The sequence below is a fragment of the Acomys minous genome (genome assembly GCF_964271855.1).
Source record: "Acomys minous genome assembly, chromosome: 13".
In the NCBI taxonomy this organism is placed as follows: domain Eukaryota; kingdom Metazoa; phylum Chordata; class Mammalia; order Rodentia; family Muridae; genus Acomys; species Acomys minous.
Genome location: NC_140495.1, coordinates 2744144 through 2768425, shown reverse-complemented (window position 1 = coordinate 2768425; position 24282 = coordinate 2744144). Strand labels below are relative to the sequence as shown.

Genomic DNA, 24282 nt, shown 5'->3' with positions numbered 1-24282 from the left:
CTCAAGGCCACGCCCACAGCCCTAGTTTCCCACGCAGCAGGTTGGGAAGGCCGTAGAGTCCTCGGGGGAAATTCTCGCGTTCCTGCTGGCCAGAAAGCGCCCGGAGTCGGACCTTCTTCAAGCGGATCGCACACTCCACCTCGCGCAGGGACACGCGGCCCTCTCCACCTCTGCACAGAACTCCGCCCCTGCTCCCTCCTATCCCTTCGCGCCTTCAGCGCCCCACCACCACCACCACATCACCTTCTCAGGGTGGCCACTCGAGCTCTCAGAAGGCCATCTGCACTGGTTCCCTAAGAAGTTGCGCGCAGAGGGCTCCGAGCCGGTGACCCCGCGCCCCACGCTAGCACCGAATAATCCGAGCCTTAAAGACAAGCGTCGTGGGGTGGTGGGGAGCTGCCCCGGATCTCCCGCTGCCCTCCAGCCGGATCTTGGAGACTCAGAGCGCGACGCTGGCTCCCTGGGACTAGCTCCTGGGACCTCAGACTCAGGGAAGCCGGGTCTGTGGGCAGTCTGGGTCCCCGAAAGGGTTCGGGCTTCGGTCCCCGCGCGGGGGCGCTGGAACGACGACTCCGCGTTCCTCACGGGCTGCGCTGGCCGAGACGCGTCCAGCTCTAAGTTCACCATGTGAAGGGCCACGAGGTTCTGCCCCAGCTCGAGAGCGGCCTGGAGGAGTCCCGGGTCGGGACTCCCCGATTCCAGCTGTGCTCCCCTCTGCTTCTTCCTTGTCACAGACGGCTCCAGCTGTGCCATCTGCCGGACTCCACTGGAGCCCAGCCTGCAGCCCCGGAAAGCTGCGGCCCTTCTCGTCCAGGAATCTGGGCTACGAGCCAGTGTGGGAACCGGGGAGGTGTGGCTCCTGGTCCCCCCGCCCCCGCCGCCGCCCCCGCCCCTGGAGCAGACAACTGGAGGAGCGCGCTGCTGGGAGCCGAGGGGGCGGCCGGGGTTGGGAAAGGAGAAGCGGGCGCAGGGAGCCCTGGGCGGTGCGGAGCCCAGCGTCCCCGCAGCGGAGCGGATAGACGACGGCTAGCTCCCCAGCTCAGGACGACGCGCACCTCCAGCGGGACTCCGAGCTCACGCCCCCGGGGGCTCAGGCTCCGCCCCCTACCTGCACCGAGGCCCCGCCTCCGGTGCGCCATTGGCTAAGCCCCCACCACCCTCCCTCGGCCTGGAGCTGCGCCTCTTAGCGCCCGGGCCGCGGGCCCGTGCCAATCTCCCGAGCTGCGCCTGCCACAGACCCCCGTAGCCGATCCCCGGCCTCCAGCCGCGGGCTGAGGGCGAACCATGCGCCCTCCGAACCCACCGCGCGCCCGCTGGCTCTGCATGCTGGCAGGTGCCCTCCTCGCCTGCGCCCTCGGATCCGTGGTGAGTGTGCGCCCCTCCACCCGGATGCCGGGGATGATGGGGATACTGCGGGGGCGGCGGATCCCGGTCATGGGGGGCAGCAGGAGCGCGGTTCTGGTCTCTCTTCGCCTGGGACCGGATCTAGCCTAGAGGCGTGGGAGCTTGGTGGCGCTGGATTCCTACTAGCGCAGACTACTAGAGCGCTCACCGCCAGGCGGTTCCTAACAGTGTTGGAGAGATTGGGGGCGAGAGGGAGCCCCAGACTTGCCTTGCGAGAGGAGTATCTGTGGGGGTACGGGCTGGGAGTGGGGAGAGAAAAGCTGTAGGTGGCAGGGTCGGGTGAGACGGGAGATAGTGTACAATGTTGGGTAGGAAGAAGGCTCTTGAGAGTCTGGAAGCGTCTCTGGGCATTTTGTGAACTTGTGGGATGAGACGGCTCAGCAGCCTACTCGGCATTGGTGCCCGCGGCCTGGGAAGGGGTCATTGGGATCTGATGGAGCGAGATGATCTCTTCTAACTATAGGATGCAGGTGGGCAGGGAAACGTCACAGTTGGTGTCAGCGACCGACAGGCATGTGCTGGGGAAAGCAGGGGCCTCGCTCTACCTCCGATCTCTGCTTACTCCCACACCTGCCCCCCCCCTCTCTCTCTCTCTGTGTGTGTTTCAGTGGTTATGGCAGGCTCACCAGGGCAATGGGGCAGATGCTAGGTCACCTGAGAGTAAGGAAGATCTCAAGACTCAGAGTCCTCCTAAACCCGTTTTACAGAAGGTCAAAATGAGGCCACAGGAGCCACACCTGTCCTTGTCTGCTGCACTTGGACAAAGGTGATTGCCCCCACCTACCCCGACTCCCTTTGCTCGGGCCTGTGCAGCTGTTACTACAAGACCATCTTTTCCTAAGTGGATTCAGGTCTGGAACCAGCAGGCTACCTGGAGGAGTGTGGGGAGTCTTGGTCACCTAGTGGGCACCACCCCGCAGTTACCTCCCTTATCATCGCTTCCACCAGGGCAGGAATCAGGTCAGAATCTGTTTCCACCTAGGGTGTCTGGCACACCCCACCCTGGAGAAGGCGCAGCCCTCTGAGAATTGGCAAGTGTTGCTCCCTTTCCCTCAGTTCACACTCCAAGCTTCAAACTCTGGCCCTCGCTCGGTGCCACAGCCTTCAGGCCACACCAGCAACCCTCCAGCTTTCCCAACTCCAAGTCCCACTACTCCGATTCATCTGGGATAAGCCAGGGAGTCTCTCTCTGACCTCATCCAGACACAGTTGGAGCCCAGCCCCTCCAGCACCCGCCTTCTCATCTTCCCAAATCTTATGCATTCAGGGCCCACTCTGCCTCCTCCTCCAGGGAGCCTTCCCTGGTTGCCTTGGTTCTACCAGCCTCCTAGCCTGAGCCGTTCTGCCCACCATGTGCAGTCAGACTCGATGGCCTCTTGGCCCAGTGCAGGGGGTGGCCCACAAAAGGGAGAAGGGGCTCAGCCCGGGCTAGAGGAGGGCCCCAGTTCCTGCGGTGCAGCCTCTCCATCCTCACATGCTCCCTCCTGGAATGGACACCCAGTGTTCCTGCTCCAGCCGGACTAGGGGGGGGGACACGACGACATGTTATCAGGGTCATAAAGTGGCAGCTGCAGAGTTCACGCTGAAGGCATAGAGTCTTATCACTCTGTTTATGGGGCCCTGCCTCGGCCTAGGAAGGGAAATCTTTGAACGGGGAAGCCAAAAAAAGGGGGGGGCAGAAAACCTCCAGTGTCCCAGAGGAGGAAGTAAAGTGTGTCCCAAGGCCTTCTCTAGCGCCTGCCCCCTAGGCAGCAGACAAGTGCTCAGTGCCAGGCTGCTGGGGACACTCAGACTAGAGACAGCCTGAGATACCTACCTTGCAAGAGTCTCCACTGGAGGGGCAAGTGACCTCAGATGGATGTGGGGCACAGCTCTTAAAACTGAGTGATGGGATTGCTGTGACAGACAGGAAAACCCCTGTGGAAGAAGCAAGGCAGCACCCTGAAGCTTGGCTGCACTGGCCAATCTATTAAAATAGCCATGGCTAGCCTGGCTCCAGGGAGAGAGAATCCCAGTCCCCAGCTTCTCTCAGAACCTGGACGGCTGGGGCAGAGGGCAAGGCCGGCCCTGCTGAGCGTCCGCCAGGCAGGCGGAGGCCACACCTCACCGGGAGAGCCCTTTCTGGCCACTACTGTCAGCCTTTCCACGGACTGCCTACTGCTACCCAGGCCTCTGGCGTAGGCAGATCATACTGTGGCGTTTAGGAAACAGCACGGGACAGACCACGCTCTAAAACAGAGAGACAACTTCAGTTATGCCTGCCCAGGACTCCCAGCGGCACGCTGAAAGACAGAACTCTGTCAAGAGGTTTAAACTTACACGTTCTGGAATCTGGAGGTCCAGCCTCCTCTGAGGCTGCTGTAACTTGCGTGGGAGCCACAGCGTGGCACAAGAGCCGTGGATGCTGCCCCACCACACAGCCACAGCTCGTTGGCCTGGGAACATGTTCATCCATTAGAAGGACCTGGTTTTCTCATCTCTGAAGGGACAAAAGAACCCTGGCCCAGTGTGGAAGAGAACGGGGAAGGCAGCGCCGGGCTGGAGCCAGCTCCGCTTTCCGGCTGGGGCCTGATCTTCTCTGAACCTCAGGTCTCCAGCTAGATAGAGCTAAGCATCCAAACAAGGTCTGCATGGCCCATGTGACAGGTCATCCCTGATCCTTGGTCCCGAGCTAACCAGGGCAGACAAGTGGAGCAAGTGGGGCGTCTTCATGAAGTGTCTTCCAGGGAGTGACAGTGCCTCTCAGAGGAGAGTGGGCAGGAGTTGGCATGGTGGGACATCTCATAGTGAGGAAAACCTTGATGGCACCCAACGCGGGCACAATTCCTGTGGTTAGGCCTGTACCCAGCCACCCTCCTACCGTGGCCAGTCCCTCCACTTGGCCTCTTGGTTCATGGATGATGGCTGGACGCTGGGAACTAAAGCGAGCCTTGCCATTTTCTCAGCCTCCTAAACTTTGTCCTCTGATTTGGACTCCCAGCATAAAAAGGACGCCATTGTACAAAGGAGAGCTACAATGCATAGACAGGCTCCCCTGCTTCTCAAAGGTGCTCACTCCTCAAGAAAAGAGTTCAATCACTCCACTGCATGATAGGGTTTTTTTTTTTCTTTCTTCTACTGTAAAATGTTTCAAACATAAATGAACAAATAGAAAGAATATTATGAAAAGGCTGTGGGTCTGTAATTCCAGTACTCAAGAGTCTGAGGCAGGACTGAACTCACGGCTGCCTGCGTTCCACAGTGATAAGCAAGAGATAGATAGATAGAGTGTATATACGATATATCAAACAAAGTAAATAAAAATAGCATAATAATAACCATTGAGATGTAATATAAATAAATTAATAAAAAAAAAAAGAATAGCATAATAAGGGACTAGAGGATGGCTTCGTAGTTAAGAGCAGCATCCTGCTCGTGCAGAGGACCCATGTTGGTACACTCACAACCACCCAGAGTCCAGTCCCTAGGCACCCAACACCCTCCTGTGCCCTCTTTGGGCACCTGCAGGTATGTGAGCATACAAATATCCCCTAGGTCTGACATTGGGTGACTTCAATGTTTAATATTTACATCACTTGTTTGTTTTGGCTAAAGTATATCCAAGTCAATTAGAGGAACGTTGACCTTTAACCCCCTTCGTTCAAAATGCATCTCTAAATCAAAGACCGATTTCCTGTACAAGTACGATATTCCGGTCACACCTAACACGATTTGCACAACAGTCTCCCTCATTCCAATGCATATCCTCCTGCCACACGTAAACACCACAAGATGAACAGTGACACTCAGACGGTTGTCTTATTGCGAGACGCTTCTGTCTGACTGATGGGGTCGCACAGCCAGCTGGCAGGCATTTGGGGTGAGAGTGAGGTGCCTCGGCAGTGAGCCCTGGGCACGGGAGCCCTCTAAGCATTCTACCTTATGTGGCTCAAGATCCGCATCTCTCAGGAAGTGCCTTCTCCTAGCTACTGTAAAACAAGTTCTTCCTGCACAACAGGTCACTGGAGGAGGGGAAGAGTCCTCAGGCTCCTTGGGTGGTTGGTGTGCAGCACTCTAGCAGCACCCACAGATCCTGGTCCTCTTCCCCAGAGGTACCCAGGACAATAGGGGCTTTACAATGAGCGTGTGCCTCGAAAGGCTTCCTACCCCAGAGGAATCTCCCAACAAGTGTACTGAGATGGCGCAGGCTGTGCTGAGTCCAGCAATTGTGAGAGCTCTCGAAAGCGCTCTCTGTGTCTCTCTCTGTCTCTCTACATCTCTCTCTTTCTCTCTGTCTGTCTGTCTGTCTGTCTCTCTCCATCTCTCTCTCTCTCTCTCTCTCTTTCTCTCTCTCTCTCTCTCTCTCTCTCTCTCTCTCTGTGTCCCGTCTCTCTCTCTCTATCTGTCTGCCTGTTTCTCTCTCTCTCTCTCTCTCTCTCTCAAAATCTCTCTCTCTCTCTCTCATCTGTCTGTCTGTCTGTCTGTCTGTCTGTGTGTTGTTAAACCGAGCTGGGCATGCTGACACCCCTGTAGTCTTGGCACTGAGGAGGCTGAAGCCAAAGAGTCACTAGAGCTGAGCTCTGGATATATAACCAGCCCCTGTGTGCTCACACGTGTGTGTGTGAGTGTGCATGTGTGTGAGTGTGCACGTGTATGTGTTTGTGTGTGTGTGAGAGAGTGTGTGTGTGTAGGGAGAGAGACTGAGTTTAAAATGAATGACCTGGGATGGTGACACACAGTTATAATCTCAGCATTCAGGAGGCTGAGGCAGGAGGATGGCCAGTATGGTTTCCACTTTGGGGCACTTGTAAATAAGTCGCCACATATATTCACAGAAAAGCTTGTATAGGGGCATAGATTGTGTATTCTTGGGTAAATGCCTGGGCTGGCTAGCCAGATGCACACGACCACATGTGGTTTTTACACGAGTGCTGAGGACCCAAACTCAGTCCTTCATGCTCACACAGCAAATGCTACACTCCCTGGAAAGCTTTTTAAATCCCAAAATGCAACTCTGTGCCCTGATTTCTGTTTCCCTCGCCTAGTGCACATGTGTGTGCACACATACATACTCCACACACGTGCACACAGGCGCACACACTCTGAGAAAGCAGCTGTCCTCAAGGGGAGCCGATTTCATGAAATGTAGGTTAGCAGGGAGGGAAGGCTCTGTTCTCGGGAAAGAGGCACGAAAATACAAGGAAGGGAAAAGAAATCAAATGTGCTAGAGACAGCGGGAACAGACAGGCTTGAGACCTCTCCGTGTCAGTGGGTAGGACATTCAGAGCATCCGGGCATCTGAAAGGCATTATGGCAGGGCAGGCCCGGCTTTGTTCTTGCTACCAGCTTACAGCGTTCCTGTCTGTGAGGCTGGTGTCCTCAGCATGTGAAACCCAACACGCTATGCTTGTGCCATTGGGAATGAGGGTGCTTGAAGGGACAGGCGGCCTCTGAGGGGAGCACGAGGTGGACTGGGTCAGGAAAAGGGAGAACGTGATGCCGTTGTCATCCTCAATTGTGCAGATGTGCTTGGGTAAATCGCCCAGTCACTCATCCAAGTAATGGCCGACAGTCTGATCCAGAACCTGTGGTCCCCGCAGGGCTCTGCCACCCAGAACCTGTGGTCCCCACAGGGCTCGGCTGCCCAGAACCTGTGGTCCCCGCAGGGCTCTGCCACCCAGAACCTGTGGTCCCTGCAGGGCTCGGCTGCCCACAACTTGTGGTCCCCGCAGGGCTCGGCTGCCCAGAATCTGTGGTCCCCACAGGGCTCTGCCACCCAGTCCTCACAGGAGTCTGCTGCCTCCTCAGGACTGCATCTTTCTCAGGGGATGTGGCTGTGACATGTTCTGCCTCAATATTTGAAAATGCCTTTTTTTTAATTAGAAAAATGTACAGATCTGAAGTGGGAGCTCAGCAAATTGTTGTGTGTGTTCGTGTGAGTATACATGTGTGTATGTGTTGGTATGTGTGCATGTACGTGTGTGTGTTGGTGTCCATGTGCGTGTTGGTGTGCTTGAGTGTGTGTTGGGGTGTATGTGTGTCTGTGCGTGTGTGTGTTGGTGTGTCCGTGCATATTGGTATGTGTGCTTGTGTGTGTGCATGTGTGTGTAGGTTGGTATGCCTGTGCATGGGTGTGTTGGTGTGTGTGTGTGCATATTGGTGTGTGTGCTTGCATGTGTGCATGTGTGAGTTGGTGTGCTGTGCATGTGTGTGTTGGTGTGCATGTTGGTGTATGTGCGTGTGTGTGTGTGTGTGTGTGTGTGTGTGTGTGTATGTGTTGGTGTGACAACCACACAGGTTAACTTTTGCACCTTCCTACCTTCCTGCCAGGCTTTCTCATGCCCTCCCCAATGAGATAAGGTCTCTACTTAGTCTTCTACAGAGCTTCTCTTCTCCTTGGGTCATCAGTTTCCCTCTCTGCCTGCCATCATGTGATCTTGGGGGGTGGGGACACTTCATGAATATCAGGTTTTATATAGGGCTAGTGCAGTGGGAAGATAGCAAATAGGACCAGAGTGTCCTACCGGCTCTTGCCAATTCCCCATCTCCTCTGATGGTCCCAAGTTCTGTAACAGTCACAACAGCCTGAGTCATTCATACTAATTCCTAGTACTTAGCACACTTTTTCTGACTCAGTCTACCTCATACTCCCTTCAGAGACCACCTGTCCCCTAGAAGGTCCCTGTTGTCCGGTATCCAGCCATCTATGATGTGATGGGTCTTTGCAAAGTGTGTCCCCTACTCTCATGCTTCTGAAGCAACGTCTTTGAGAGTCCCCAACGCCTAGGAGTCAAGGCTCACACTTCAAAACTGGCCCTCCAGGCCCCTTCCCAAGCCTCACCCTGCGTCACCCCCATTAGGACTCCTCATAGCATGGTTTCCTGCAACCTCCAACATGGTGGGGTCCTATGTCCCCCTGTCTGTGTGTATCCCCGGATGCCGACTCCACCCCTCACTGTCTAAACCTTTCCTCATGCTGTATAAACTATGTGACCCACTCTGATGCCCACTGTTTACTTAGATCCCATCCTGGAGCTCATGCCCTGATCGGAGGCAAGCTTGGCTGTAGTTGACAAGGGAATTTTCCAGTGTCCACTGTGTGTCTGAAGTCCAGGAGGACAATGAGGATGTTTAGAAAAAGGAAAGTCCAAGGTCTGCATGAATTCCTCGGTGATAAGGGCCAGAGGGAGCTGCTCTGCTCTGTCCTCCCAAGGGCCAGGGTTGACCAGATGGCCAAAGGCAAATCTCTGGCAAAGGATTGATTCTGCACAGACTAGGGCCAGAGACTTGGGTCCTGTCTGGGGATGTGACTCGCTGGGTGACCTTAGGTTCCTGTGTGGGCCACTATTTTCTCTACATTCCTCCAGATAGGGGTATCTCACTCAACTAAATTTTGGCAAAAGCAGTTTAACTATTGGATGCCATGGTTCTTCATGCTTCAGAGCTGTCCAGGATTCCAAGTTACTCTGGCCTCTCCTGGACCCACGCTCCTCTTTTCCCCTGACCCAAAACCAAGCGCCGGGGCAGTGGGCCTACAGGGACAGTTGCATGACGTGACGTCAGCCAGAATTCTACTAAGGAGTAGCAAGCAAACGTGGCTAAGAGCTAGGTGCCCCATAGTGATTAAAAAGGAACATCCAGAGAGATGGTCATCAGTAACCGGCTTGCCTTCCAAGCACAAGTCCTTGATTCAGATCCCTAGAACCCATGCTGAAAATAAAGGAAGCAGTAGAGGGAATAAAGGAATGAGGGAAAGAGTGAAAGAACACAAAACTGGGTGCCTAGCAGGAACTTGAAATCTCAGTGTAGGAAGTCAGAGACAGGTAGACCCCTGGGGCTTGCAAGCCAGCCACCTCAGTCTGCCTGGCACATTCTAGGCCGATGACAGAGATCCCCTCTCTCAAAAAATAAGGTAGATAGTATAATGTCTGAGGACCAGCCCCTGAGGGTAATCTCTGACCTCTGTGTGCACATTCACACATGTGTGCACATGTACGCACCACATACACACATGATAGAGATATGTGTGTGTGTGTGTGTGTGTATGTGTCTGTGTGTATGTGTACACACTGAGGATGTTTAGAAAAGGAAAAGAAATGGGAGAGGAAGTCCAAGGCCTGCCTGAATTCCTCAGTGATAAGGGCCAGAGGGAGCTGCCCTGCTCTGTCCTCCCACGATTATGGAATACCACTTGGCAATCCGTATGGTCATTACTCTGGCTTAAGAGGAGCCCAGCGGGCTGGAGAGATGGCTCAGCGGTCAAGGGCACTGTCTGTTCTTCCAGAGGTCCTGAGTTCAATTTCCAGAAGCCACGTGGTGGTTCACAACCATCTATAATATGATCTGATGCCCTCTTCTGTCATGCAGGTGTACATGCAAACAGAACACTCATATACACAAAATTTTAAGAAGGAAAGACTGTTATAAAAAAAAAAAAGAAAGAAAAGAAAAGAAAAAAAGAGGAGGCCAAAAGTGAGGGACAGCCATTGTTCTGTCCTGGGATAGGAAAATTAACTGGCTGAAGCATAAACAAGGCGATTGGCTCATGTTGTGGGAAGATCTTGTTTCAGACATGGCCTGCCCTCCCTGTCAGGCAGCTCTGGGTTTTCTCTGTCTCCATCCCGCTGCCCCTCAGTGGCCTTCATCTTCATGTTGTATATGTCAACAAGATTACCACAGAAACCCCAGCCTTGGGTCCTCTGAGGTTTTTCCAGTCCAGTGGGGAGAATTAAACCCACTTGCCTGCTAGCTTAATCCGAAGTCCCAGGAGTGTGAGCCTTCTGCCTCAGAGGAGCCTGGCTTGGGCTAACTGCCAGGCACCGAGGCTGGGAATGCCGACTGCCTTAAGTCTTGGCCACACCAATCCCCTGCAAGGGGGTTCACCGGGAACAGTGATTGGCGAGCGGAGGCTGAGGGGTGACGGGCGTCCTTCCAAATGAGAACCTGGCACCAGGGAAGAGGAACGCTCATGGGAGCTGTGCACAGAAACAGCAGGTACCCACACAGCCCGTCCTGCTTGCATTACCATGGCACAGTGTGACAAGACGGTGAAAATGTGAGAGTCTGGGACAAAGTCACAGGTCCAAAGGTGGCCGGCACTGGTGCCTGAGGGCGTACCAAACAAGGCGGAACAGTGACGGACACAGCTAGCCGGCCAGTCCCGACTTCCTCTTTCAGAGGTCTCCTCGGGAACCCCAGGACCACCCTGCTCCCCACACCTGAGCATGAGCCAGTCACAGATCCCCCAAGCCACACCACTGCAAGCATTCTGACATAAAGAGGTGAAGCGTGTGACCCCTGAGAGGACACACAGGCAGCGGGTCCCCTTCAATTGTTTCCTCAAACAGTTCTGCTGACAACTCTGCGCTGCTTGCCACATGCCAAGCTGAAAGGGACTTCAGTAGACTGTGTCTGGACCCCCCACTGGCCGGGTTCCTGCGTTCACTGTGTGGCTTCCAGGCCTTGACAGTGAGGTGTGGGTGGCCGGGACATGTGAAGGCAGAGGGCAACTGCAGCGCTAGGTGGACGAGGCTCACAGGAACAGAGACCTGCTGTGGTGGAAGGGACATCGTGGTAAGCCGCAGCTTAGACCTCTCTCCTGGTGGACTCTGCTGCCTGGCTGCAGGTTGGCCACTGGTGTTGACTCTCTTAGGCCACTGGTCGAGCTCTGTGTTCTTTAATGCTGCCAGCCAGATGGTCCCCTTGGAGGAAGGACACACAGAGAAGCCCCTATGTCCTTGCTGTGTCAGCGGGCTTAACTTCAACAAGGCTTTGAGTCGGGAGGGGAGGACTGAGTCCAAGGTAAGAGCGACGCAGAGGAGACTCAGGCCTCTAACTGTGAGGTCTCCCACTGCAGCTTTAGGGGACCCCAGTGGAGACCGATACTCTCCAACCCAGGCAGAGATGAGGAGACTGACAGAGGGTCCAAGAGCGGCAGCCACTTCCTAAAGTCAGAGCAGACAGAAGCCGCCCCAATCCAGCTGCTCATCCACAGAGGCCCTCGCCTTCTTCACACCCACAAACCCCCAAGGCCTGACATCCCCGCCCCCCACGGATCCCAGACTCTGTAGACTCACGTCTGCCCCGGTGTCCTGTCTTGTGCTGTCTGCACACCCGACCCTGCTTCCGGGCCAGGGCAATGCTGGAGGGCGGGAGAGAAGGGAAGGAGATGGTGAAGTCTGGGCCAGAAGGGTCAGTGTCCCTGTCCCATCGTCATGAACGAGAGTGAGCAGAGGCCCCGTGTCGGAAGTAGGCGCTGACAAGCCCTTTTGCCCTGCCTGGCTTGGCCCCAGGAGTAAGAGGCTGATACCCCGAGTCTTATAACAGGGAGTCACTAGCTTGGCCCTACCCATGCAGGGAAACTGAGGCAGGGCCAGAGTAGCAGAGCCTAGTAATCAGCTCAAGACTCTAGGGACAGGCTCTTTACCTCCCCCGGGGCCAGAAGCCTTACAGTAGCAGCATTACTTGGGGCCCAAGAGACCTGAGAGGGTCCTCAAGGCAGAAGCTGGGGGTCAGTGAGAACATTTGGGGCACACAGTCAGGATCAGGATGCTCCCTAGGGCTGAGGTAGGGGTACAGTCTGGGGTCAGGACGATGTTTAGTCTGGGGCTTCTGTAGGGTACAAACTGCAGTTGGGATAAGGGTTCATCGGGGCCTAGGATGGGTTATAGGCTGAGGTCAGGGTTAGGGGTCAGTATGAGGCTAGGGTGAAGACCTTGGCCAGAGTGGACATCCAGTGTGGAACTCAGATCCCCAGGCTGAGAGCTGGGTCAACCTTGGCTGACCCAGCTCGGCCCTCTGCTCCCCCAGTCTGGATGAGGCTCACGTCCTCCGTCTGCTTTGTCCTCAGCGCGGCTGGGCAGCCAACCCACACAAGGAGTGTGAGTACCTGCAGATGCTGGAGCTACAGCACCAACAGTGCCTGGAGGAGGCCCAGCTGGAGAATGAAACCACAGGTGAGTCGGGGGAGGGCAGAGGAGTCCCAAGTTCCCTCTTGTCATGAGCCCAGCCCAATGTGTGTGCCTTCCACAACAGTCAGCCAGCCGGGGATCGGGGGCTGGGCAGAGATCACACCACAGAGCTCTGGGTCTGAGACATGGCAGAAGCATCCACAAGGCTTCCATGTTTCCCTGACCCCACCCAGATCTGGGGAGTTCCCAGCTCTTATCAGGGAACCACATGGTGAACCACGGCTCTGAACGTACAGAGACAGCTCTGACTTTAAGGGTCCATCCAGCCATGGCTGCTGGACCGACTACCCACTCAGTGACAAAGGCTTTCCATGATGAGGCCGGTGGGCTCCAGGAACCCCAGCCTCTCCCACACCCACCATGGAGGCCACTCCAAGTCAACTTCCTTGGCCCCTGACTTACCTACAGCTTAGAAGAGACCGGCTGGCCAAGGCCTGCAGCGGCCACCGGGCCGAACAAGAACAGAGCTCTGTCTATATGGCTTGGTCACTCAGGGTTGAGCAAACCTGAAAAGATGGACAAGTCCAGGGAAGTAGCAGGGCTGGGAGGGTGGGAGGTCCAAGGCTCACTGTGTTGGGGAGAGCTAGCATGGCACAGCGGAGGCAGAAAGGCAGCTGGGTCTCCATCCCAGCTCCCGAGGCTGGGCTTACGGTTACGAAATGGGAGCAGGAAGCACCTGTCCAGCTTGCTGGCTCCTGGCTCCCAACTCCACTCTGAGGCCCTTGACACTGGTGCACAGGCCTCCTGTGCTCGTGCTTGCATGTGGGCATATACTCTCACAGATGGGCATGGCCTGAGCCACACTTTATGTATGGCACCCCCTACCTGCTCCCCAAGTGGGGACCTGCCACCCTCATGATCCCAATAAGGTCACTGCTGGCATAGGGTTCTTATGGACTGCCAGCTCCTTGTACATAACAACCAGACTGGGATCTAGAAAATGGCAGGTGTAGGTGTCCAAACTGAAGGTCTGTCCTGACTGCCTCTGAGGCTGTTTACACCCCCGTAGTTGCAGGTGGGCACCCCTGGCCCTGGTCTGTCTGAGGCTGTGCCTGACCTTCTCTCCTCCTGCCTCTGTCTCTGTAAGACAGAGGCCTGTATCCGTGTAAACATGGATGTAACAGGTGTGTGGTGTCCCTGAATGTCCGTGTGTGAGTGTTTGGGTGTGTGTTCAGGCTGTGTCTGCTCACTTGGCAGCCTTCCCATGTGCATGCATGTATGTTTGCATGTATATCTGGGGTCAGTATGCCTGAGAGCACATGTGAGTGTGTGTCATTATGTGTAAGAAGTTCTATAAAATTGACTCACTGGGGCTGTTGCGCCTGCCTGCCTGCCCGCCTACTTCTCCATCTCTCATCTCAGCCTCAAGTTGGGTTTTCCTATTGGAGCCTTAGCCGTGACTAGACACATGGAGAAATCTCCTGGCCACACACAGTCATTTCTAGAAACCAAGCATTTTCATGACTGTCATTACTCCGTGACTTCCAAACCCAGCCGCCCCAGCAAACCAGCCCTGAGCTGCCCCCTGCAAGGAGCCTCCCAACGCACACCCCTGCAGGCCTCTCTTCCTCAGTCTCCTTGCCTGCCTGCTGCCCTGGGTACACTGGCAGTTCAGTGTGGCCTTCGCTGTGCTGTACTTCTTTCAGGCCAAATGCAGCCTCCCCACTGGGCAGAGCCCAGTCTCTTCTATTCTGTTCCACCTCTGGTGAAGCTAAGCAAGGACCCAGCATCACCCCCCTGCCCCGAAACACACACACACACACACACACACACACACACACACACACACACACACACACAGGACCCTTCACCACCTCCCCGCCCCAACACACATAACTCTTTCGCTCAGACTGGCAACTCTGAAAGGCTGAGGCCTGGCGCAGACCAGACACAATAGCTGGCCTGCGAAACAGGGTGTGCCCAACACTGTCATCAAGGGCACATAAAGTCCAGTGGCAGCCAGATTCCCAGAGAAATGCTACTGAGCCCTTAGAAGCCAGGAGAGGAATGTGTGTAAGTAGGCGAGAGGCCTGCCACACCTCATCCTGCCACCTTGCCTCCGTTTCCCGCCCTGTAAAATGGGCCGGTTATATAAGCGACTCATTTAAAGGCTGAAACAATGTTGGGACATTCCAAAGCTGGTTCTTGCTGATGTTAATTGAAACAGCTCATAAATCATGAGCAGCTTTTCCCAGCTTGGGGGGGGGGGGGCTCCTACGTGTCCTCCTAGGGACAGAGGCAAATGTGGGATAGACTGAGGGACATGTTAAAGCGGTGGCCCACAGGAAGAGTGACTTCATTAGCCTTGGCTGCAGGTGCCACCTGACTGCTGCTGTACCAGGAGGGCCCATCCGCTGCCAACCCACTCCCCTCCTTGGCAGTCACATGACCACAGCACTGAGCCTGGAGGCTCTTCCCCTCTGTGGGTGCATTTCTCCACCTCCTCTTCCCAGGCCCCTTCTTGAGAACTTGTGAACCTTCGGACCTGGGCTGGTCCTGGGCTTGGCCCAGCTGGCATCGACTTTGACTCTGGGGTGGGGTTTCCTGAGCAAATCTGTGGGGCTGGCAGCATTGCAAAGAGACTGACACCCTCAAGAGAGGGGTCCAGAGAAGTCATCTCACCACAGGGGCACCCAGTTTCATAGAGCCCCCCGAGGCACCCCTTGGCATCCTCAACTAACAGTCTCCAACCGCAACAAGTCTTCGCTCACTATAGCGCTTTGCAAGCTCTGTGAGGAGGCGGCTGCCACCAGTGCGCTCCGCTGTCCCCGGACGTCTTGTGGCAGACATCTCAGGCACTGCCTTTACTATTATAAAACGAATGGTCCCTAACAGAGCCTCTTGGGATGGAGCTTGCTGTTTTGAACGTGGGTTGATAGCCTTATTTGTGTCTAGAAGGCAGGCTCAGACGGTGGGGCTGAACTGCTTGAAACTGCTGCCGGTAATTTGGTAATATACGGTTTTGAAATCTAAATGTCTTTTTTCTTACAAACCATAAAAATGAAGGCCACTCACTGTGCTGCTAGAAATATATGCAAGGCTCTATAAAAGAAAAAACCAGAATGGAGGGTGATTTATAATCAAATGCCGTGTGCATGTGCAGGCAGGATGGCAGTAAAAGATAAGAAGAGACAGTCTGAAGGTTGTGCCTATAAATATAAGCTCTGGGAACCAGAGAGCTATAAACGCAGACTGAAGTATACAGCTGGTGCTTGTCACTGACTCAGATGCCACAGGCTGCAGTAGGTGACACGGCCTCCTGAAACTTTGACCAACTCCCCATTAAAGTTCCGAACAAAATGAAACGCAGGCTTTGCTCCCTTTTCTCAGTGACCGCTTTCCTGGACCACCCCGCAGAGTTAAAGCCACTGACTGCTCTGAGAACTTGGATGCCAGAGCGTCAGCTCTTGTCACTCAAAAAGACTGACACCTATGTAAGTGCCCAGGAGCTCATCCCGGATGAGAGACAGTTTGCCATTGGGCAGAACCAGCTAGGCTGTGTGCCTGGTATCTCTGGGGCTTGTCTATCAAGTGGGGATGTGGCTGAGTTGGCAGTTGGCGTGCACCACAAGCCCTGGGTTTGATCCCAGCACTATGTGAACTGGGCATAGCGGCACACACCTGGAATCCCAACAACACTCAGGAGCTAGAGACAGGAGGGCCCAGAAGTTCAAGGTTTCCCTGGGGACCAGCCTGTCTAAAATAAATAAACAAATGGTGCCATATAGGGGAGCTCTTTCCCTTACAGTAAGAGGAGCCTCTGCCTGTCCCATCAACACGAGACCTGCTCATCCTGGGCAGGCATTGGTCAGGAGGAAGAAGAGAGTGGCCACCGTGCTCATATGGTGACACGTGCCCTCTGCCTTCACCCCCACAGGCTGCAGCAAGATGTGGGACAACCTCACCTGCTGGCCGGCTACCCCTCGCGGCCAGGTGGTAGTCCTGGGCTGCCCCCTCATCTTCCAGCTCTTCTCCCCGGTTCACGGTAAGAGCCCTGGGCTGAAGGCCAGAAGATGGACCATGTGTCGTGAATGGGGCCAGCCAGGGGGGCTTTTCCACTTAAGGAAACAGGAAAGCTGTCCAGGGGCCTAGCGGGACCTGGAGGCTTCGTGGCCGAGAATGGCATCGGGTCTGGAGAGGACTCGCGGGATCTGATTAGCTCCTCACCTAGAGATAAGGCTGTGGGACGGGCTCAAACTAAATGTTTGCTCAGCAATTGATAACCGACTGACTGAGTTGCGGCTCCCATGTTCTCGTCATCACGGCCTGGAACCCGTGACCTTCGGGGCCCTAGGAAGCCACCACACATCTTTGCCATCACACCTTGTCATGTTCCAACATTTTCACGGAAGACAAAAAAGGAAAAGGGGGCTCCCTCGGGACCTCTAGACCACACCCAGTCAGTAGATGAAGTACCTACCTTCCATCACGCCGAGCTCTATGCTACACAAACCGTGGGAAGGGACTTAGGGAACTGCCACCTGCCTGCCCTCTGGGAGTCCCAGTGCCAGCTGGAGACACCTTCAAGTGAGACAATAAACAAATGAACAGCAAATGGCCAGGGGCTCTGTGGGGGAGGAAGAGACGAGGTGTTGGGGGTGCTCTCGGAGACAGGGGCCTGAAGGGACGTGAACAGCTAGCTCTTCCGCGGGCACAGTCATTCTTACCCACAGTGCACCTGACTATGCAGAGCTGAGGCCCCAGTACCCAGAGCCATATGACCTTGTGAAGTGAACGGCCTGTGCAGCAGTAGACCGCCCCCCCTCCCCCTTCCCCCTTCCCCCCCCCCCCCACCCCACTATGAAGTGGGTGGGGAGAAATGCAGGGCTGTGGCTGGATCTACAGGAAAGAGTGTGGAAGAAAGGGTGTAAGCCACTGGCCTTCCGATCCCAAGAGGGTCATTTGCAAGAGTGGATGAGGTTGATGCCGACCCCCATCCTGTGCTTTGGTGAGCATGCACCTCCTCCCCAAAGAGTCTTAGTTCTAAAGGAAGATGAAAATCAGAGGGTTAGAAGGATGTCTACTTTGGCCGGATAAAACACCTTCAGGAGGGCTTGGGAGAAGAGTTCGGCGGGTAAAACTCCCACTGTGCAAACGTGAGGACTGGAGTTCCGACCCTCAGCACCTTGTAAATACAGACACGTGGCGTGCACCTGCCATCCCAGAATTCTCAAGACAGAGACTAAGTAAAAGTGCAAAAGGAAAATCAGGTGGCTAGACAAGTTAGTGGAAGTCTCAGTTGGGGGGCTACTGGGGGTACAGAGCCCAGTCTGGCAGAGGTACCAGGCAAGACACAGGACCAGGTACAGATGGACAGACAGGTAGACAAGTGGCTGAATGGACAGGTGAGTAGATAGCAATTTGAGTGGGCCATGCCAAGCAGTGGGAAGCTGCGGCCCCAGGGACAATAAGACATTCTCTGTCCCTTGACACACACACACTGGGTGTTAGGGTGACAGGTCGTTGGGGTCCTCCTATGGAGTTCAGGCAAGGGAGTTTTCCCCACCCTTCATTGGTCTGGTGTGTTTGACGGTTTCTTGCCTGGCTCTTCTGACAAGGACTTAATACATCCACGGGGTCACGTGTTCCTAATGTGTCTGATAAGTGCAGAGCAGACCTTTCTGTTTGCACAGCCAAGTCGGTCATCAGTCTGTGCCTTCAGGTTGGTGCTGGACACTGGTGACTAAGTACACAAACCAGAGTCTTTCTGCCCCTGTGTTTACGCTAAACAAGGAGCCAAATTCTGCTCCTTAAAATGGAGTCATAGTAACATCAGCTCTAAGTCTGTCACCTGGGCAAATGGGCCCCCAGCAGCCCTGCAGGAGCTTCTCCTCACCTCAAGGGAACCCCAAGGGTTTGGGTTGGGGAGCTGGAGCCTGGTATCGCCACGGCACGGAGAGAGAGAGAGCAAGGCAGAGCCCTGTGTCTGCCTCCTGACTCCAAACTCCTCCCTCCGTCCCCTGCTTCCAGGCCATAACATCAGCCGTAGCTGCACTGAAGAAGGCTGGTCAGAACTGGGGCCAGACCCCTACCCCATCGCCTGCGGCCTGGATGAAATGGCATCTGGTCTGGATGAGGTGAGGGCATCGTGTGCCTCTGTACATGCTGGGGTCCACCCTCCTCAAGTTCACATCCCCTAAGGCCCATCCCCTGCCTCCCTCCCCCAACAGAGCACACACAGGACTTCTATGAGAATCACACTCAAGGGGAGCTGTCCTCTGAGCCGCCCAAATGAGAACAACCCCGGTCCCCCCCCCCTCCCAGATGGTTTGCCTCTCTAGTCTGCAACCCAGCACTTGGGAGGCTGAGGAAGAAAGACAATGGGTTTGAGGCTAGCCTGGACTGTTCAGGGAGACTCTCTCAAAACTATAGGTGGCTCATGCCTTTAATCCCAGCACTCAGGAGGCAGAGGCAGGAAGATTGCTGTGAGATCAAGGCCAGCCTGGTCCACAAAGTGAGTCTAGGACAACCAAGGATATCGAGAGAAAGCCTGTCTTAAAAAACCAAAAAATAAAAATACTGAGTGGTTGACAAGTGGGAGATGTGAGGTCTCCCATGTGGTATCCGTCATGCACAGCAGGAAGAAGAATTCATTTACCTCCTAATTACCCTCTGGGCACAGAATCCCTGTCCATGGACACCAGGGGCACCACTCAGGTGCTCTTAGGAGCCCCAGGCACATCTTCCTTAAGTGAGGCAGTGCACCAGGCAGAGCAATAGCCAGCCCATCCCCATCAGCAGCCCCAAGCTGAGCTCCCCCCCCCCCAACCCCAACTCCAACCTAAGACCCTTGCCTGCCCTTCCCACACAGCAACGGTCCGAGTTCTACAGTGTTGTGAAGACTGGCTACACCATTGGCTATAGCCTGTCCCTTGCCAGCCTCCTGGTTTCCGTGGCTATCCTGAGCCTGTTCAGGTGAGTCCCTGCCCTTACCTCTTCCAGACCAGCCATCCCAACCCCAGCAGCAGGTGGTCACGATGTGGCCTTCAGAGCTGCCTTGTCCCACTGTCCTGTGTATTGGGCACCAGGTGCACAGGAGGCTGGGGACTGGGTACCTGTCACCTCCAGGGCCTGTAACATGGAGGCCACATCTCCTCCCACCACCTTGCCTAAAGCGTGGCACCATGCCAGCCAGTGTGGGCTGGTCCAAGGCTCCTTCTGCATCCCAGATGTACCTGCCTCTTGTAGGAAGCTGCACTGTACCCGGAATTATATCCACATGCATCTCTTCGTGTCCTTCATCCTGAGGGCTACTTCCGTCTTCATCAAGGACATGGCCCTCTTCGACAGTGAGGAGGTAGACCACTGCTCTGAGGCCCCGGTGAGGACCCACCTGACTCCCCCAGCTCCTCATCCTCATGGTTGTGTTCCTCGCCTTTCTCTTCTTTCCCCTCCTCTTCCTCCCCCTCCTCTTCCTCCTCCTCCTCTTCTTTCTGTTCTCCTTTTTTCTCTCTCTCCCTCCTCTCCCTCCCTCCCTCCTTTCCCTCCCTCCCTTCTTCTGTGTCTTTCTCTGTGTGTCTCTCTGTCTCCATCTCTGTCTTCCTCCTCCTTTTTCTCTTTCTCTCTCCCTCATTCCCTTCCTCTGTCTGTCTCTCTCCTCTTCTCAAGGACAGACACACACGCACCCTGACCACTCATCGAATCCCGCTCTCCTCTCAGTGCAGCAGCAGGCAGCTGGGCCATCTGGGAGTTCATATATCTGCCTCTGTTAGTAAGAAATGCAGGCTGGTTCCTCATGGTCAGAGCCCAGAGCCCCCATCTGGCCCCGTCGACCAGTTTCTGATCTAACATCAGGCAACTCCCTGCCTCAGTTTCCCCATCTATGCAAGTCCCCCACCACCACATTCCTCCCAGCTCAGTCTTCTGTTCTCTTCAGCCAAGATGCTATCTCTGACACTACTGTCTGTCCTACCTCTCCTTGCGGACTGTCTCCCTCAGCCCAGCCCTAGGCTGTTTGTTCATGGCTTTGACAAAACACCTGACACAATGTACGGGAAAGGGGCTTGTTCAGCTCGTGGTGTGAGGTGCAGTCCAACATGGCAGGGGTGCATGGCGGCCGCAATGGTGAGACAGCGGCCATGCTGCATTCACAATCAGGAAGCAGAGAGACATGAACACTGGCACTCACCTCACTTTAGGGACTGTGGCCCCTGGATTGGTGCTGCTCACCTCCTCAGTTGACTAAATCCAAACACTCCCCCTCAGACAAATTGGACAGTGCTGAGGGTCTGTCTCCTGGGTATTGCAGCTTCTGGCCAGCTGACAATATTAACCACTGTAGGCTCCCAGGGACAGAGCCTGAAGCAGCCAGGACTCCCTCCTGTGCTGTGTTCTGAGTGAGGCCAGAGAGGCAGCATGCTATCTCCAGATCAGTAGTGCCTGCTTCCCAGGATGGTGGGGTCTCAAGTGGGAAGAAAAGCCCAGGGTGACTCCACAAGCTGGGGCCAAAAGAGAGCCAGAGAGAGGCCTGCACCCTCCACAGAGCTTGATAAGACAGGAGTGTGGCCCAGGGAAGGATTTTCCAGTCATGTGGCGGAGAGGGGAGGCTGGTCCGTGAGGATGCCTGACAGCCAAAGGCCTGAGAGGGAAGGGAGGCAGCCCAGGTTCTGTGTTCAGGGGGAGTGGAAAAGAAATGGTGCCCTTGGGAGGGTGGCTTGATGCTGTGGAGTGAGCGAGTGTTTCTGGGAGGAGACAGAGGCCCAGCAGCCCTTTATCCAGCCCATGCCAGGTAGGGCACCCAGAGCCCTTGGTCACCACCTCATGGATCTCCTGTTGCCCTCACCTGCCTCGGCCATTCATCACCAGTCCCTGTGGCCCCAGAGGGAAGACCCACCGTCCCCTGCTCCTTCCCCCACTCACAGCCCCTTCTCTCTTAGTTTCCCATTTGCTGTGATAAACACTACAACCAAAAGCAAATCAAGGAGAAGAGGCTCATTTCATCTCTCAGCTGTAGTCCGTCATCCAGGGAAGGCAGGGCAGGAGCCTGGAGGCAGGAGCCGAGGCAGAGCCCATGGTGGAGTGCGGAGGACTGGCTTGCTCCTTGTACTTGCCCAGCTGCCTTCTTATAGAGCTCTTGACCACCTTCTTAAGGACGGCACCACTCGTGGTGAACCGAATCTCCCATCAGTCATCAGTCAAGAGAGTGCCTTATTCAAAGGCCAGGCTGGTGGGGGTGCTGTATCAACTGAGGTTCCCTCTTCCAAACAGATGCCAGCTCGTGTCATGTTGACAGAAAGCTAGCCAGCAGCCCATTGCCCCCCTCCACACTGCCTCCGGGGCCCCTCCAAAGCCCCAACTCACACGTTATGGTCAGGAAGCTCCTGAAGTCTCCAGCAAGAACTCAGCCTCAGGCTCCTAGTCCTCACTGGAGGCCAGGGAGCAGGCTGGGGGGAGGGTAAGAGGTGGGGGGGGGGTCCTGGGGGGAACAGAGAACAAAAGTGAGAGAGGGAAGAAAACAAGGCTGGTAGAGGGAGCAGGTGAGGGGGTGTAGAGGCAGGGTCGTATAAGTCCTGGCCTGGCTCAAAGGTAGGTGGACAGACAAATGGAAAAAAATGGCTGTTATGTGGGCGGGGTGGTCGACAGTTGGAGAGATAGCTGGGTGAGTAGAGAGACAGACTTAAGTGAGTGGGTGGACAGACAGAGAGGTGCGCGGGTGGGTTGATGGATGAGCAGGTAAACAGTTGATGAGTGGATGCCTGGATGACAGATGAATAGGCAGCTGAGTTGCCGTGAGTGGGACGGGTTAGGAGGTCAATGCATGAATAATAGCCAGGCACCTATAACCCCCCATGCAGAAGGCCGAGGCGTAGCTGTGAGGTGGAAGGAAGCCAAGGCTACACAGTGAGTTCTCGACTAGTCTAGTTACAGTGTCAGACTGACTGAAAACCCACTCAGGCACACATAATGTGCACACACAAATAGACAAACTCTGGTGGATGGGTAAACGGGCAGGTGGGTAGACAGGTAGGGAGTGCGTCTACACCTTTTTGTCAATCTTTTAACATTGTGACAGCATGTTGTCATAAATCAAGTTCGTGCTGGAGAACCTCAAAATTCAGTTGCCAAAAATATCACACACACACACACACACACACACACACACACACACACACACACCATAACATTTTAAATAAGCTTACCATTTCGCATTGGACTGTATCCATGGCTGTTCTCAGCCACATGCAGCCAGGCGCAGGCTGAGGATTGGACATACCCAGAGACACTGGGATCCATAGCCAGAAGACCTGCAGAAGACACGTGGACAGATGGATAATTTAAATTACCAGCTTGGCCAAAAGTACCCAAGCATGTAAAGTCAAGATCACAGGAAAAGCCACTATATTTGTCTCAAGAGCCTGGTTGGGAACTGACAACGCTGACGTTGGCTGGGCCACAGCTGTGTCTGTCCCCTGCAACCAGAGGTTGGGCAAGGAGGGACCTGCCATCCCTGAGCCTCCCCTCGCTCTTCCCTGCAGGTAGGCTGCAAGGCAGCTGTGGTTTTCTTCCAGTATTGCATCATGGCCAACTTCTTCTGGCTGCTGGTAGAGGGCCTCTACCTCCACACCCTGCTGGCCGTCTCCTTCTTCTCTGAGCGGAAGTACTTCCGGGGGTACATAGTCATCGGCTGGGGTATGGCACCGGGGAGGGGCTAAGGCTGGGGAAGCTCGCTGGGCAGTGGGAGGTGCAACCCTAGTCTGTTTATGAGGTTGGTCACTGATGAATGTCCCCAGAACCTGTGTTCCCAGGGCCACCCCACTTCCCAGCCTCCTGCAACTGCTTATGGTGCAGAGTCTGAGCAAAAGCATCCATTTCCCTTTCTGATCCTGACAGGGCTACTGCCAATCTCTAAGGGGTTAAAAATCAGAGAAACAAACCCAACTGTCTAAGTGGTCACAGACCCTCAGGCTTATAGTCCCACTAACTCTTGGGGAGTGAGTCTTTGCACCATGAACAACCTGTGCCACTGTAGGGAGCAGCCCTAAGCATCCACCCTTTTTTCTCCCTCTCTCTCTCTCTGGTCCCTCCTCCAAACCCTCCCCCCTGTGCTCTCTGCCCCTTCCCTTCTGTTCCTTTCTTCTTCGGCCCTACCAGGAGTGCCCATCGTTTTCATCGTGATATGGACCTTTGTCAGGATGTATTTTGAGAATTTCGGGTGAGCTGTTGTCCCATCCCCTCCCTCTGGCCGCTATCACGTGGGAGCAGAGTCCCTGGGTTTTACGATGCTGCCCAGGTTTGGCAGGTAGACAGACGACAGGACCAAGCCCAAAGTGAGAGGCTGGAGGGAGATGTGGGGAGTAGCGGGTTCTGGGCTTGGGGACCAAGCCGGAGACACCTGGGAGATGGCCGACGCTCCGTGCTCTGTTCAGGTGCTGGGACACCATCCACTCCCCACTGTGGTGGATCATAAAGGGCCCCATCCTCACCTCCATCTTGGTAAGCCCTCCTCTCACCACCGAGCCCAGAGTAGGCAACCCACTTGAGCACACACGGGAGCCTCTGGTTTCCATCACTCACCCTTGCTTCCTGCATGCGTGCTTCCCCTGAGGGAGGGTCCTGGGGATTCAGAGGAGAGTTCCCGGATGATGCGCCCCAAAGGGAAGGGCTGCTAAGTGGTCCTGTGGAGGGGGTGGCAAAGCCTGGGGAAGAAGACGACCCACGCCAGCCTCCTCCCTCTAACTGACCAAAACTGGGGCTCCCTCAATCCATAGGTGAATTTCATCCTGTTCGTCTGCATCATCCGAATCCTGGTTCAGAAACTACGGCCACCCAACATTGGGAAGAATGACAGCAGCCCATACTCGTAAGTGTGGGCCCAGCAGCACCCCAGCTGCAAACCTCCGTCCCGGGTCCTCAGATCATCCCCTATGCTCACCTCACGCCCTATGCTCGCCCCCCGCTTACCCAGCCCCGTGACCAGGCCCAACGTGCA

At 55.2% G+C, this 24282-nt stretch overlaps 1 protein-coding gene across 1 annotated transcript in view; it reads left to right on the top strand.

The window, feature by feature from the left end:
• The first annotated feature begins 1170 nt into the window (after positions 1–1170).
• Positions 1171–24282, top strand: part of VIPR1 (vasoactive intestinal peptide receptor 1) — a 29943-nt gene continuing 6831 nt past the window's right edge. Inside the window, exons 1-10 of the mRNA XM_084754477.1 lie at positions 1171–1365; positions 12233–12338; positions 16231–16338; positions 18324–18430; positions 19165–19268; positions 19542–19674; positions 22829–22982; positions 23445–23505; positions 23720–23786; positions 24062–24153. Coding sequence (XP_084610603.1) covers positions 1285–1365; positions 12233–12338; positions 16231–16338; positions 18324–18430; positions 19165–19268; positions 19542–19674; positions 22829–22982; positions 23445–23505; positions 23720–23786; positions 24062–24153 — 1013 coding nt within the window. The 5' untranslated portion in view covers positions 1171–1284. The remainder of the gene's footprint in view (positions 1366–12232; positions 12339–16230; positions 16339–18323; positions 18431–19164; positions 19269–19541; positions 19675–22828; positions 22983–23444; positions 23506–23719; positions 23787–24061; positions 24154–24282) is intronic.